General features: G+C 39.4%; 1 protein-coding gene across 1 annotated transcript in view; it reads right to left on the bottom strand.

Annotated features, from left to right (window-relative positions):
• The window catches only part of LOC125409701 (pyrin and HIN domain-containing protein 1-like), a 40124-nt gene that overhangs the window by 14934 nt on the left and 9408 nt on the right, over positions 1-15782 (bottom strand). Inside the window, 3 exon segments of the mRNA XM_048448839.3 lie at positions 12816-12824; positions 13963-14151; positions 15130-15546. Coding sequence (XP_048304796.3) covers positions 12816-12824; positions 13963-14151; positions 15130-15546 — 615 coding nt within the window.

Raw genomic sequence — 15782 nt, 5'->3', positions numbered from 1 at the left:
GTGTTTTTAATAATGTGAAGGTTTTATTGACTTTGTGGTTTTTGATAACATTCTTACTCTAAGATACAAGCTGATGTGACATGACAGGAGATCTTGATATCTTGATACATTTTATTCATTATGTGAACACTCATATTTTTGCTGTTGAAAGTTATTTCTTTTGATTTTGGAGTAGTGATCACAATTTCAACAAAGTGTCCAATAATGTAGTATCTGGGATATTTGTGTTAAAACACATCTTCTGCTAGCAAATCCTGGATGTCAAAATATATTCAGCCCCAGTGGCACAAAGAGATGCCCTCAATTTACGCTGAGTAAAATAGAAAATGAGAGTGTTTTAACTTAGATAAATTTACACTTGAAGAACAAAGTCTCAAGAGTATTCTCTGACATTCAGTAGTTTCAGATGAGAAAGTGCACAGGAAACAACTATTGGAAGCATGATAAGAGAATGGTATGTAAAGTTGAGAGCGCCTCAGAGTAAAACCGAAGCAGAGTGAAAACCAAAGTTGCCTAGTTTTAGCTCTGCTTTAGGTGAAAAACCCTCCTCAGAGAAAGAAGAGACAGGAAGGATATCAACAGGTTCACTGAGGGAGGCAAGAATTTCAGCTCACTTAATGATTTTGTCTTCAATTGTCAGTCACAAGATATAAAGAGAATGCATGAAGTATATACATATGAAGGAAATGGCCATAATAGAAGTCAGAAAAATGTGTTATTATCCCACTCATTAGAATCTAATATGATCAGTTAATTAACATCTTTTGTCAAATTTTTTAACATATGTAGTTAAACGTTGTTGCTAATAAGACATTCATTAAAGGTGGTTTTTAAAATAAATCCTCTGTTTATTAACAAATAAAATCCATTTTTTCTATATTAGCATTGTATTAATTAGAACTAAAGATAAAAATTCTTATAAAATTCAACAAATTATTATAGTTTACCTCCTAGAGATAGCAGCTTTAATAATAGAGTTGTCTAATAACAGCTATAAAAACCAAATTTTCAGGGTCAATTTAAGAATGCATACCCCAATTACTAAAGAAGTAATGTAAAGGCTTAGAAAGTCTGCACAACATAATGATAAACTCAGTAGTATTGATTTAATATATGTACGATTCTGAGACCAACATTTAAAAACTTCTGTAGAAGTACACACGATGGGCATGGCATACCACAGTACAGAGAGTCTTCAGAACTTTCTGAAAGTATGTATTTTTTTATATCTAACTCTCCATCGCTTTCCTGCATCTTACCCATAGAAAATAAAAACAAAGAAAACTAAGAAAAAGGAAACAAACAAAACAAATTAACTTTCAGGATAGCACAGACCGACAATGTCTAAAATGCCACCTTTCCACCTGATGTATAAGCGAATGAAGATTGTTAAATGTGCTCATGAAGTCATTGAAACACTGTGTTTGCAGCAACTATGAATCTAATATGTTTTCTACCACATGTGCCCGTTGATCCTTGTGTTGTTTGCTATGGGAATCCTAGATGATGCAGCTTGACGACCTGGTGCATTTTTCACTGAATGTTATTTCATGGGGATTTTTCTTGTCACTAACTTGTCTTTTACTCAGTTGCTCACCATGGCCACCAGGTTCTAAGCACTCCCTAGCCAAGATGAACAAAACCTTCTTCTCCTTATTCAGTTATTCAGACTTACCTCTAAAATGTTTGTTTTATAATTTGAAATATGTGCTATGTGTTATCCTGAGCTCAGTCCTCTGTTCTGGAGGAATGAAGATGTCTGCCATCTTCCTGAAAGAATCATCTGAATCCAGCTACGTTGCTGACTGCAGCTGGCACCAGCTTTGCCTCCTTCTCTCTCAACCAAAAGATCCACAAAGATTTTATCTGTAGTCTTGTGCATTTCACAGAGTACCCAGTCTCCAGAGAAAGCAGGGCATGACTCACTTTTTTAGAAAGTTGTTCAGTGCTGTCCAGATTTTGTAGGGTAGAAAGCAATTCTTCTCTCTCTCTCTCTCTCTCTCTCTCTCTCTCTCTCTCTCTCTCTCTCTCTCTCTGTGTGTGTGTGTGTGTGTGTGTGTGTGTGTGTGAGAGAGAGAGAGAGAGAGAGAGAGAGAGAGAGAGAGAGAGGTGTCAGAAGAAGTTAAAATAGTAAAAAGCAGTAAATCTGTTGGAAAGTGAACCAGAGGATTTGCAATCTCCTGAAATTCCAAGGAAATGAAATATTTACAGAAAGAATAAGAAAACTGACCCTGGTTAGAGTCACTGCACGGTGTGAATAGTACTGAGTGTCTTATTCTGTTCTGTTTTGTGGCAGAAGGAGTGATAAAACCAGTGAGATTGTCTCTTACCAATGTTCACAGCTTTCAATTTCCTCAGAAAGTGAAACTTAAGAGTTGTCTTCCTGTAAACACTAAATTACCAAAAAAGTCAAAGAGAGTTAGTTACACTCAGGATTCTCCTTATTATAAATCTTCATAGGTACAAAATTCAGATTTGTAATCTTTATGTACACAAACTTACATGCGAGTCCCTTGGAATCTACATTCCTCTGAATGAAGGTGAAGCCACAGTTTTAAAAAGCCGAGTCACCCAGCCACTGTCTTTCCTGCTCGGGATGCAGATGGTAGCAGGAGAACTTGGCTATGCCAGTTGCCAGCTGCACTTGAACGGGTTTCAAAGAAAACCTGAGATGAGACAGCTCTTGGTTTAAGTCGTTCTGTAGCATCCACTCGTTCATTAGTGGTTCCCAAGGCCTGGGCTTGCAGAGTATAATGTTGTTACATACAGACGACTCCAAGTTCCAACCTCGAATACATAGAAAGCAATCTGGCATTATCTGCCCTCTTGATTGTAAAATTAAGCTGCCCTCCTTCAATGACAAAGTTGGTGACAGCCTATGTTACTGCTGCATCAATGTCCGAACCATGACTGCCGTTCTGCTGCTAATTGTTTTCATATAACCAAATCTGCCTTCACTACTAAAAATAGCCAAGAAAAGAAACTACCGAGAAGCTTTTCATAGGACCATTGTGCTTCTATAAGAGCTACCAGAGGAGACTTTCTTCCTACTTACCCCAATCTGAACAGCCTGATTATACAAAGAAGAGTGTCTGGACCAGTTATAGCCTACATCAAACTGAGGGTTTCTTATTGTTGGAGGAGGCCATTTGTTTGAATCACACAGAAACCATATTATTTAAATAACTCTTTGATCTACTCGCTCTAACTTCTTATTACCTAACTCTTACATATTAATTTAACCCATCTCTATTAATCTGTGTTACAGGGCAAAGTTCCATTGGACTCTGGCGGGGCTACATGGCTTCTCTCTGACTCCGCCCTTCTTTCTCTCATTCAGCTTAGTTTTTCCCGCTTAGCTAAGTTCTGCCCTGCTATAAGTCCAAAGCAGTTTCTTTATTCATTAATGGTAATCACAGCATACAGAGGGGATCCCACATCAGCTTACATCAATCACAGATGTTCTTTTGCTAGGCATCATGGGGAAATCCCGACTCTTTGGCCTGTGTGAAAATGGTTGCAGGGGCACTTAGTGTTTCCCAATGTTTGTACAGTAAACACTTAATAACCAGTGTTTGTGAAAGTTTTGCCGAGGCTGTGCTTTCAGAAGTTATATCCAAGAGTTGCCATTATGTGATTTTTCTCAAAACATCTTTAGATTATTCAATCAGTGTTGGTTATAAGGTTAGTCCGTAAATGTATTTGAGTGGTAATCTTTTTGAATAAATGGGCCAGGACAGCAAGGGATAGCCAAGTAGCTGTTAATTAAAGAACCACAGTTCCCAATCTCCCAGCATATTTGTCTATTTGCAGAAAAATGCACTCAAGAAGAACTGCTTGCAATAAGAACTTGGATCATCTATTGTTAATTGTTACGGCAATTTTTATGAGGGCTTCTGCAACTGGAAACACCTTCTCAATGCCCAGGAAGAAATGGATTCTCACTTTTTTTCTATCTGGAAAAAAATGTCCAAAGGCAGGTAATATAGGCAATCAATCTGAGAGCTCCTACAGAGAAGAAGAAAGCTGACTGTTTTAATCCGAGGCAGAACCTTAGAAGAGATGCTTGAAGTATGCAGTTGGAGTCCTCTGAAGCTTCTACTGAAGCAGAAGTAAGTCAAGGGAAAGCCCAAAAGGATGTAGAGTGAGAGCCACAAATAATGGTGACTGTTCAAGTTTCTTTACAAGCTTTGAAATAGTGTTTTTATGTATTTGGTTACATTGAGCTGGACTACAGCAGGATATTAGAGAGTTCAGAAAAGTTAGAAAATGTCCTCACTTAGGGGTTAGATGGCCAAGCACACATGGAAGGAAGTCCCATGATTCTCCTTGTTTTCCCTATCTCTAGTCATTTCTTGTGAAATATGTCCTCAGTGTGCATTAAACAGATCACTGTCACTAAAGAAAATAGCTCAGAGCAATGCTGTAGCTCACACCATACTGCTGAAATTTTAATATATGAAGATAAACATACAAAAAATGCATTTATCTCAACTTTCAGGGACGAGCAAAACAATTTGAAAGATCAGACCAAAGAGAAAAGCAGATCACCCCGGTTGGTAGCTAGCAAAGATTTAGTTAAGGAAAACTTTTATCTGACTGCCCTTGGTAGTGAGCAGAGGACGCAGATCGCTGTGCTAGCGATCCATGCTTGCCTAGTCGTTACACACGAGAAGAAAATGGAAAAAAAAAAGGCCAATAAAAGTCATGGAAGGCATTTTAAGATGCTTGATGTTTTTAAGGATCTGTTTAATACCATCTTTGTGTAGCTAGCATTAGTAAGAGAGTAGAAAAGTTCAGAAGCAGAAGTTAATGTGGGCTCATTATGTTTTCTCAGCTGGATGCCTCCAGCTGCTGATGGTATATCTGTATCTGGACTCATTTTTCCCAATAGTGGCAATCATTCTTTTCTGCTTGAATGCTTTTCTCATCTGCTCATTTTCTGCAGTTTTATGGCAGGCTATAGTTTTGTTTTCCTTTCTAAAAATAATAATTTGAAATTTAAAATGTCTTACTTTAATAGATTAATATATTCCCAATACCCTTTTTATCACCCTCTCATTTCTACTGAACTGCATCTTTCAATAATTTTCCTTCCTGCTTTCCTGTGTGACTCTGTCATTCTCTGAGTTTCCTCAGCGCTGCTTGATAACAATGGGTGAGCATTATTGACTGGGTCATAGACAACTAACAAGGGACTAAGGCCTTGGAGAAATTGACCTGCTGCTCCAGCAGTCACTAGCAATGACACTCCAGAGTGTGTTAGGAATTCCCAAGTCTCTCCATTATTATGATGGAATGTTGAATAGGACAAATCTCATGTTCTTCTTAGGTAGGCAACCTATGATTTCATGAATCCAGCAGCCAGATCATGTTTAGGACATAGCTGTTTGCAGCACTCTCCCCAGCTACCAGCTCTTGTATTCTTTACCACCCTTCCATCAGCAATATTTTCTGAGCATTGGAGGAGGTGATAGAAATGTGACCCATAGGGCTAAGAGCCCCACAGTGATTTATCTCAGCTGTTTGACCATTTATGAGTCTTTTCACAAAGACGATTCTCTGACCATGTGCCCTGCTTGGTTTTAATTGTCAACACAGCCTAGAATCAATCATCTTAGAGGAGAAGCCTCAGTGGAGGAAATGCCTACAGTATGTTGTTCTGTTGGCATGTCTGTGAGAGATCGCCTTGATTATTAATTGATGTGCCAGGACCCAACCCAGTAGGTAACACCATTCTGAAGGTATTATACAGTCCTGGGTTATATAAAAATTGTTAAGCTAAACACGAGCAAGGGAGCAAGCAAGAGAGAAAGCCAGAGATGAGCATTTTTTGTTGTTTCTTCTTGGGGTACTTGCCTTAAATTCTTGGCCCAACTTTCCTCAATGCTGGATTATTACCTGAAAGTGTAAACCAATAGACCCTTTCTTTCCCAAGTAGCTTTGGGTCAGAGAGCTTTACGACAGCAATAAAGAAAAACTAGAACACCAACGCTATGGGGAGTAGCAGGCTTAGAGTTCATTGGACCCCTCCCTCATTGATAGCTTTGGATCCTACGTCCTATTTCTCTGGTAGCCCTATAAAAGTTAACATAACAAATATTTCTCCTTAGGATTTAAAAAAAAACAATTGAAAAGATAGAACAATCAAGGTTTTGTAGAGGTCCACTAAAGGAAAGCCATTTTTTTCCTGGTTAAAAGTATGGTTAAGTTATACTTCTGCCTGAGTGAAGAGATGATGTTTTGATTTGCTTCAAAGATCAGAAAATTATATAGCACTGTTTCTTCCATTATGAATTGATCCAACCACTGATGTTGGGGTCTCTGCAGGTGTCAAAACAGGCAGCAATCTGTGAAGAGGTGAAACTGAAAGCTCGTTCAGATTGACTTTTTCAGTCTCAGTCAAGCCTCTAGGTTAGGTGTCTGCTGACAGGCAGTTTATTTCCAACAAGTTTAAGCACAGTATAGTTTGGGGGCAAAGTTTCTGGTGCCATACAATCCCTTGTGCACAAGGAAGTATGATTACATTGAAACTCAACAGAAGGTATATGCCATTTCTTTCAAGAAGATAATAGGTTCTGGGGATAGGCTACTTGCATTAGCTTAAGGTTCCAGGGAAGTATCTGACCTAAACCCTGTCATACAGATAACATAGAGACCATCTGGGCTATTAACTCTCTCTGGTTCTTGTGAAAAATTGGGGAGCCTGAGTATTTAATGGTCACTTTAATTACTAGCCATTTCTGGTTCTGGTTATAGGAGTTTGATATAGCCTTGAACAAATAGGAAACATAGATCACCAGAGTGTTAATTCCCTCCAATCCCCAGATTTCATAATGAAAAAAAAAACAGGTTTTAAATGCATTCCTTTGAGAAGATAATCCTGTGGGCTTACCTATCCTGTTTTTCTGGATATCTATGGACACAAGATCCTTCAAGATCCTTATACATCAGGGCCTATCAGTCACCTGACCAGGGAAACTACTCCTCGGGGAAATCTGATTTATTCAAAGATGTACAAAGAAGATGGCAGGATTAATTATTTTCTTAATGTAATGAAAGACTTGTACTTATTGAAGTCCCTCCCTTAATGCAGCCTACCATGTAGCACTGTGAAGCCTGCACCTTACTGTTTTTCTAGGTTCTAACTTTATAGAACATAAGTTTTCATTTTTCTTTTCTATCTTTTTACTTTGAATAGTGGACCAAAGTCTAAACCCTTTCTATGACACTCTCTGTGTTTTGTTCTTCCTCTTAGACCTGCTTCCTTTTTTTCTGTGAAATAACCTGCTGATGCTCATGGCTGTACATGAGTGTTTTTTTTTTTGACTCAAAATCAGAAAGGCGTGCTATTATCTTTTTCCTTTTGTTCATCTTCCTCCTTCTACCAGTTATCTAGATTTACAAAGTACATGCTTGACTGTTTGTCTCTGAAATGTTCATGAAATCGTCCACAAACTTCCTTCAGAATCTATTTCCAAATTCTTTTCTTAACACTGCTAAGAACTCCACAAAGAGCTTTTATTTTCTAAAGTACACAAGTATCCTTATGACAGCTTAACAATGTGTCTTTGAGTAAAACAAAAGTAGGATATTCCTTTCTGGAGCCTATTCCTGCTCCATGAGGTTCTGGCCATGCGCAGAGTTCCAGCCATGGATTCCCTTTTATGCAGTGGAACTCAAATCCACGCAAAAGCAGCTTGCTACCACTTTTACTGTAGGACCACGATTGCCGCAGATGTTCCACTTTTCCTTTTGCCTGAAACTTCAAAAGAAATCACAACAGTTCTAGTGAGTTTTCTCTCTACTTTGAGTGGAAAAATGAAAGGACATTGCTTTAGAGAGCAAGGGGTTTGAGTCCTTATGTGAACTTTATGGCACATGAGTTAGTTTCTTCCCACTGCATTTTGCAACATTGTTCTCATCTTTGTGGAATAGTATTAAGGAACACACGAGTGAACAAAATTTCAGATTTGTCTAAGTTATAATCTGTCCACACCCTTTGTGGAAAATGCATTCTTTCCTACACATTTCGCTTTGTATTTTTATACAAGAAGGCCATGGATGGGGTAATTTGTAAGAAGAAAATATTCATTCTTCACAGTTCTGGATGCTGGGAAACCAAAAAATAAAGATTTTGGAATTTAGTGAGATTTCTTGTTGAATCCTTGTTACCAGATGTGTTGGATACTTTTATGCCAACTTGACACAAGCTAAAGTTATCTGAAATAAGGGAACCTTAATTGAGAAAAATCTTCCCTTCAGATCCAGCTGTAAGGCATTTTCATAACTAGTGATTGATGGGGGAGGTCCCAGCCTCTTTAAGGTGCTGCAATCTTTGGGCTGTTGGTCTTGGGTTCTACAAAAACAAAACAAAACAAAAAAACAGGCTAAGCAAAACATGAAGAACAAGCCAGTAAGCAGCACTCCTCCATAGCTTCTGCATCAGCTCCAGCTTTTAGGTTCCTGTCCTGTATGAGTTCCTGTTCTGACTTCCTTCAGTCATTAACAGTAATATGGAAGTGTAAGTCAAATAAAAATTTTCTTCCACTACTTGATTTTGGTCATGGTTTGATGTGGGATTCCCCTCTGTATGCTATGAATACTTTTGGTTAATAAAGATGCTGTTTGGGGCCTTTTGCAGCGCAGATTAGGGCAAGGTAGGAATTCCAACCACATAGAGGAGGAGAGAGTAAGCAGAGTCAAAAAGAAGCTGCTGCAGAAGACAGATGCCCTCACCAGAGCCCACCTGAGCTTTGCCAGTAGACCACAACCTTGTGGTGACGCACAGATTAATGGAGATGGGTTAGTTTAGGATATAAGCGCTAGTTAGAAATACACTTAAGCTATTGGCCAAACAGTATTATTGCAAATAATATAGTTTCTGTGTGATTATGTTGGGGCTGGGCAGCCAGAAATGAGCAAGTAGCTTTCAACTACAATGGTGTTTCATCACAGCAATGGAAACTCTAAGACACCGGAGCTTAGTGTGTTCAGATTCTTGACATTCTATTCAAGGAATTGAAATTTAAGCCTATCCAGATTTCAAATTATGTAGCAAACTCTATTTAAAACTAAGAGGTATTGCAGGTTAGGAAGGAATATGAAGTCAAGAGGAACAACAGGGCATATAAATGAAGATACTCAAGAATAACAGCTATTGTCTGAGAATTACTGCTATGGACTTGAAGAGAGGTAGAAGATTGGTTGTCCAAGGGACATAGCACAGGTGATTCTTTATTTTAATTGATAGATTTGGATTCAATAGGATTTTGATCACTGCAAAGGTATCTTTTCATGATACATCTAATATAAATTGTATGCATGCTCAATTATATGTAGGCCATAAGATGGTAAATAGGACATAGTTTGTCTCGTTGCACATGCACCAAAACCAGTCTAGGCTGGATTAGACCTTCATTTTTAGTATCAGGACATGTTCTGGGATATGTATCAATAAAGAATTGCTAGGAGAGTGATTTATTTTCATTGTTTGAAATATTTATGTCTGAAGCCTGATACACTTGAGGGTTCTGAGTTGCCAATTGGTTTATAGGTGCATTGTTGATAGAGGGGTTTGTTTTCATAGCATGTGAAGGTAAGGCTCAGAAGCTGCCAGTGTATTCTTAGAAGAGGGGCGGGTGTAAAATCCAAGTCAAGTGGAGTCCCTATGCTTGATACTGCACATCCTCCTGTCGTAGCAGTACAAAAAAAAAACCCCAGGAAATCATACCCAAAGACCATTTTTGTAGTAGTATCAATTCATTTATGAGACCTGATAAAGTCTTCATGATCTAAACATGACCTACTAATCTCCACTTTCCAGCATCACTGGACTGGAGTCATTTATTACACAAACTTCCAAGGAGACAGCAACATTTATCTTCAGCTCTTATTTCTTTGTAGCTGCTGTTTCCACCCTTCTTTGCTCCTTTCCGCTGTTAGGTTATTGCCCAGATTATTGATATTGGTTATAAAAACAGGATCGAGAATCATTTAGAAGGTAATACTTTAGGCATATTTGGAGGGAGTTTTTATTTTGTAAATCAGCTGAAATGTGGCAGCTCTCTACTGGCAAAGGGTGTGGACGGAATATGAGAATAGAAAGAGAGGTCCCTAACAGCACATATCGATCCCCACTTCCTGCTGCAGCTAGGCTGTGATCAGTCAGCTCACCCTCCTCTACACTTAAACTGTGAGCAAACCCATACCTTCCTTTTTCTCAGTTGTTTTTGCTAGGTGTGTTGCCATAGCAATCAGAAATGTAACCAACACCACAGGGAGCCTTCCTGGAGGCTCATAACTACTCTCTTAATTCTTTGTCTTTGCTTTGTTCTAGGGCACCTTCCTCCTGTTCTCAAAACTTCCCTGACCTTATTTCACCCTAGATCTGGAAGTGACATTTTCTTACTGCTGCCAACAACAGAATGTTCTCTTATCATCCACTTCTGGAAATTCTCGTTTCCAATGATTAAACTCTGCAATACACTCACATTTCCTCAGGAAAAAGCGGAGAAAGGACTGCACTCTTCCTGAGGACACTGGTCTTGACAATTGCATTCTGAGCTGGATTTCAACCTCTACCTGCTTTTTATTGAGAGTTTGACACACCTTTTATGAGCAAGGCTTTGTCCTTTAAATATTACACCCAAAGCATAAATATTCCATGAAACGTATTTACTCCACCCTGATCTCCAGACCCAGCTATTTATTTATTTTTTTTTGTTTTGCTTTGACATTCTGAGCAAAGTTTCCCTTCCCCCCTCTTCTCCCAACCCTTTCCCCACCTTCACTCTCATTCACTCCTCCCCCATTTCTCTTCAGAAAAGGGCAGGCCTCCCATGGATATCAACCAGCCAGGGTATATGAAGTCACAGTGAGACAAGGCACCTCTTGTGCTATTAAAACTGAGTGAGGCAACCTGGTAGAAGGAAAGGGTCTAAAAAACAGACAACAGTCAGAGACAGCCCATGCTTCCACTGTTAGGAATCCCAAAAGAAGACTAAGTTACATAATTTCAGCATAGATGCAGAGGGTCGTAGTTAGTCCCATGAAGACTCTCTGATCATTGGTTCAGCCTCTATGAGCCTGGGTTAGTTAACTTTGTGGGTTTTCTCTAGGTGTCCTTGACCCCTCTGGCTCCTACAATCCTTCCTCTTCCTCCACAGGATTCCCTGGGTTTTGTCTAATGTTTGGATGTGGGTCTCTGCATCAGATATTTCCATCAGTTGCTGAGCAAAGTCCCTCATACGACCATTAGGCTAGGCACAAATCTATTAGTATAGCAGAGTATCATTAGGAATCACTTCATTGACATTTCTTCCCCCAGTCATGTTTAGTTCCTTCCTAGGTCTCTGAGCTTTCTCACTTCTGTGTTCTGGCCCTGCAAGCAGTGTCGGGGTGAACTCCTTCTTTAGGAATGGGTCTCAAGCTGGACCAGTTATTGGTTAACCACTCCCACAATTTCTGTTTCACCTTTACCCCAACGTATCTTGTAAGCAAGAAAAATTGTAGGTTGAAGGTCTTTACCTGGGTTGGTGTCTCAATCCTTCCACTGGAAGTCTTGCCTGGTTACAGGAGAAAGCCAATTCTGCCTTCATATACTCCATTGCTAAGCGTCTTAGCTAGGGTCACCCTTATAGATTATTGAGGGTGTCCACTACACTAAGTGTCTTAGATAGGGTGTCTATTGTTGTGAAGAGACACCATGGCCATGGAAACCCTTATAAAGGAAAATATTTAATTGGGGTGGCTTACAGTTTCAGAGGTTTGGTCCAGTATCCTCATGGCACTACATGGCAGGATGGTGCTGGAGGAGGAGCTGAGGTTTCCACATCTTGATCAAAAGGCAACAGGAAGTGAATTGTGTGTTGCATTGACTATAGCTCGCACAAAGGACACCTCAAAGTCATTCCCGCGAAGGCAAGCTTCCTAGTACAAGGCCACTCCTACTCCAACAAAGCTATATTTCCTAATAGTGTCACTGCTTTTGGGGGTCATTTTCTTTAAAACCACCAGAGATGTCTCCCAATTCCAAATGTCCCTCCCTCTATCCTTCCCCCCACCTGGACATCTGCCCAGTGGATGCTGCACTATACCACAAGCATATTTGCGCAACAGCTTTATTTATACTAACAGATACTGAAATAACCAAGATGTCCCTCAACCAAAGAGTGGTACAGTTACACAATAGAGTGTTACCCAGCTGTTAAAAACAATGACATCATGAAAGTTTTGGCAAATGGATGGAACCAGAAAAGATCATCCTGAGTAAGGTAACCCAGATGCAGAAAGACAAACATGGTATGTAGTCACTTTTAAGTAGATAATCATAAAGCAAAGGATAGCCATTCTATAATCTACAGACTCAGAGAAGCCAAGTATCAAGGAAAGCTCAAGAGCAGAAAACACAAATTTCACTGTGGAGGGGAAATAGAATAGACATCCTTTTGTGGATGGGGACTGGGGAGAGGAATGAACAGGAATAATTAAGTTTTTAAAGCCAGTAACAAATGGAAGAAATTGCAGAAGTACTTCATTCAGAGTAAAAGACGAAATTTCCTTCTTTTCAATGTATAAGCATTATAAAATCAAATTATATAATTAAAATACAAAAAATGGAGAAAGGATAAAATTAAAATCACCATTTCTTAGAGCAAAGAATGGACTTTTATCTGTTATACATATAATCTTTATCTGTAGTTGGAACTAGATCTTTTCTCTTTAAACATCAGAGGTGTCCGAATCTCCACAGTGAAAATTCATGAAGTTTCATAGTTGAAGCAGGAGAGAGTGGTTGCTTCTCATTTCTCAGCCTTGATGACCTTGAAGAAGAAAGTGATGAGGTCAGATTGGTTTTGATGGAGCTGGCCACACCCTCCCCCCTTTACTCGCACTGTCTTGTCTCTGTGAGCTACCTCTAGTTTCTCACATTGCCAGCTTCTTTAAATGATTTTTCTGTCCCTGCGGTCAGATTTTGATCTTTGCTTGAGACTGCACCATGAGTTCTTTACTCCTACCCAGTATGAGTGGAGGTGGGAAAGCATGCGATGTCATGGAGCATCAGCAGAGAAGGGGGCGCAACACCTAATGGCAAGGGTTGCATGGAGCAATCTCACTGGGCAGGAGAACAGGAAGACTGTGCAAAATGCGTGCCTGGTGCTGCAGCTGTGAGGAGGGTTGAGAATGCTGACAATGGTCCTGAGAACTGGGGACTCAAATAACATTACTGTACGACTCAGGAGGTCAGCTCCTATATTTTATTTATTTCTACTACAATCCTAGACTGGCTACAATCCTAGACTATACAAAGAAACCTGCTGGGATGTGTGCATCAGAGGGACCAGAGCATGAATTCTGGTTCCTTTGTGGTATACTTTGCTCCAGGTGTCCTCGTAAGAATATGTGTGCTGTGAGTTCTGCTGATGAACCTCAGCGATGGACACAATTTCTCTGGTGTAGATTAAGATCATAGTTTCTTCATGTCATTAGTCAATTTGAAAAACCACAGAGCCAGCATGTGATACATATCTCTTAATCAAAGTCACATACTTATTGGATAATCTCTCTGTTTTAATAAATTCAATATTTTCATTAACTTAGGACAAAATAGCTAGTTGTTTTGGAACTGGGCTGACTTAGAACTCATTGTGGGGACCAGGCTAGCCTCCAACTCACAGAGACCCATCCATCTACCTCAGTCTCCTGAGTGATGGAATTAAAAGTGTGAGTCACCATGCCCTATTAATAACATAATGGCTTTTGAGAATCTTTCTGAATTTCCATCATCTTCTATGATTAAAATGATCATAATTTAAAGGACAGAAAGGGAGGTTTACATATATTAACTGAAAATTTTCTTCCTTCCATCTGTTGAATTAACTATGCAATCCCTTCAGTGGTTTTACTATAATATTAAAAACATGATTCCTGGGAAGGAGGATGTTCCTCTAGAGTACACACCTTCATGTTACTGTGCCTCATAGATCTCAGTTGCACTTTACCCTCATTTGATGTTAATTCAAAACACAAGAGTCTAAGTTTATCTCCTGGATTCCATTCAACACTGGTCAGTCGTCCATAGACCAACACATCCATCATCCCTGTTTTATCTTGGATTTCATAGCAAATGCAGTCATTTGTCTTATTTCTCTGTAAAAGAAAGTAATACCCATCTTCTGAGAAATGGCCAGACACTGTTAAGCACTGTTAAGTCTATGAGAAGTAAAGGGTGTTGGCAGAATCTTGGTTCAGGCAGGAAAAATGGCAGCTGTCAGTTGAGTCCTGGGGGGCAAAACAGCTTCAGATATTTTGTTGTCAATCCTGATATGTAAACCTTTTTTTTAAGGTTTAATATTGACTGTGGTGGCTTATTTTGGCTGTCAACATGATCATATCTAGAGTCAATAAATACTCAAGCACTTGGGTACATAAATAGGGGATTATTCTCGATTGGATCATTTGAGGTGGAGAGACTGATCCTAATTCCAGATCACTTGAGGTAAGGAGACCCATTTTTAAATCTGGGCCACACCTGATTGAGGCATAAAGAAGAGGACCCAGAGGAGAGAAACTTTTGCCTTTGATCTGCTTACCCCCACTCTCACGGGCAACTTCAACAACTCTGCTGTTGAGACATTCCTTTGCTGTTACTATTCCTAACAGGTAGAAAGAAAGAATCCAGTTTTCCCAATTTGGTGCATTCTGGGCATAAGAATATACTTTGGGTTTTATTCTGGTTGTTATAACCTGCACCCTACCTTAGGCGGTCAACTCTCCTTCACTACCAAATTCTCAATAATTTGGAGGTGCGGAACTCAAGGAAAAAAAAATCTTAATGATACACGTGTTAGTGTAAATGTCGATGAATAGTAAAAGAATAGATGGTATTGCTTGAAAAATGTCAGAGTCTCTTGGTGATTCTCTTTCTAGAACAGTTTTCATCATGGTACCCTGAGAAGTATATTGAGACTGCTTTTCACACTTAAAGACAGGGAACCCTAGTTCCCAACACTGATCAAGAAGGCCTTTAATTTTGGCATAAAGTAAGTTAACCATTATCATCTGGCAAGGTAAGGCTGAAAATCGGAGATTGCATAAAACATTTTACAGAATAATGCGGTGGCTTACCTTATTTACCATAAACACCCCATTCACAAATATTCCTCTTCTTTTTGAGCAAAGATAATTGATTTTAGGTGTTGCGTTGGCTTTTTGTCTCAGGGTAGTTGGGATCTTCATTGATTGGTTACCATTTACCTCTGACACACTGGTGGCACTGCATATATTTATGAATCCGTTGCGACCAACGTAATTTGAGATGATAATGACCTTGTTGGGGATGAACTTCTCCTTCAGGACAATATCAAACACCTTCACTCTGAAGAATTCAGTCTCAGTGGCCACTGTGGCATGGAACATCCTTTTCCCTTCTCTCAGGTCGTATACGAATGGTTCTGTTGCTTTTAACACCATCACTTTTTTGGGACCTCGGTGGTGACCATTTTCCTCAGAAGGTTGCTCAGGTACAGTCTTCAGTCTTGGTTTCTGCATAGAATGTATACAGCAAAAAATGGCACAGACAGCTGATTGGGTAGAACAAAAGATAAATCTTAACAATAGCTGGCATGGTATCACTTAGTTCATGGAGATATAAGTATAAGTAATAATGGCAGCTTGTACTAATCGTATGTAGTAGATAAGGGGGTTTTATGAGCATCTCTCTAGCCTTGGCAAATGAAGCCAAGGTACGCTAAATAGTAACTCACAATATGATAGCAACA

The sequence above is a fragment of the Myodes glareolus genome, chromosome 5, assembly GCF_982192425.1.
Source record: "Myodes glareolus chromosome 5, mMyoGla1.1, whole genome shotgun sequence".
In the NCBI taxonomy this organism is placed as follows: domain Eukaryota; kingdom Metazoa; phylum Chordata; class Mammalia; order Rodentia; family Cricetidae; genus Myodes; species Myodes glareolus.
This window is presented reverse-complemented; position numbering and strand designations above follow the sequence as displayed.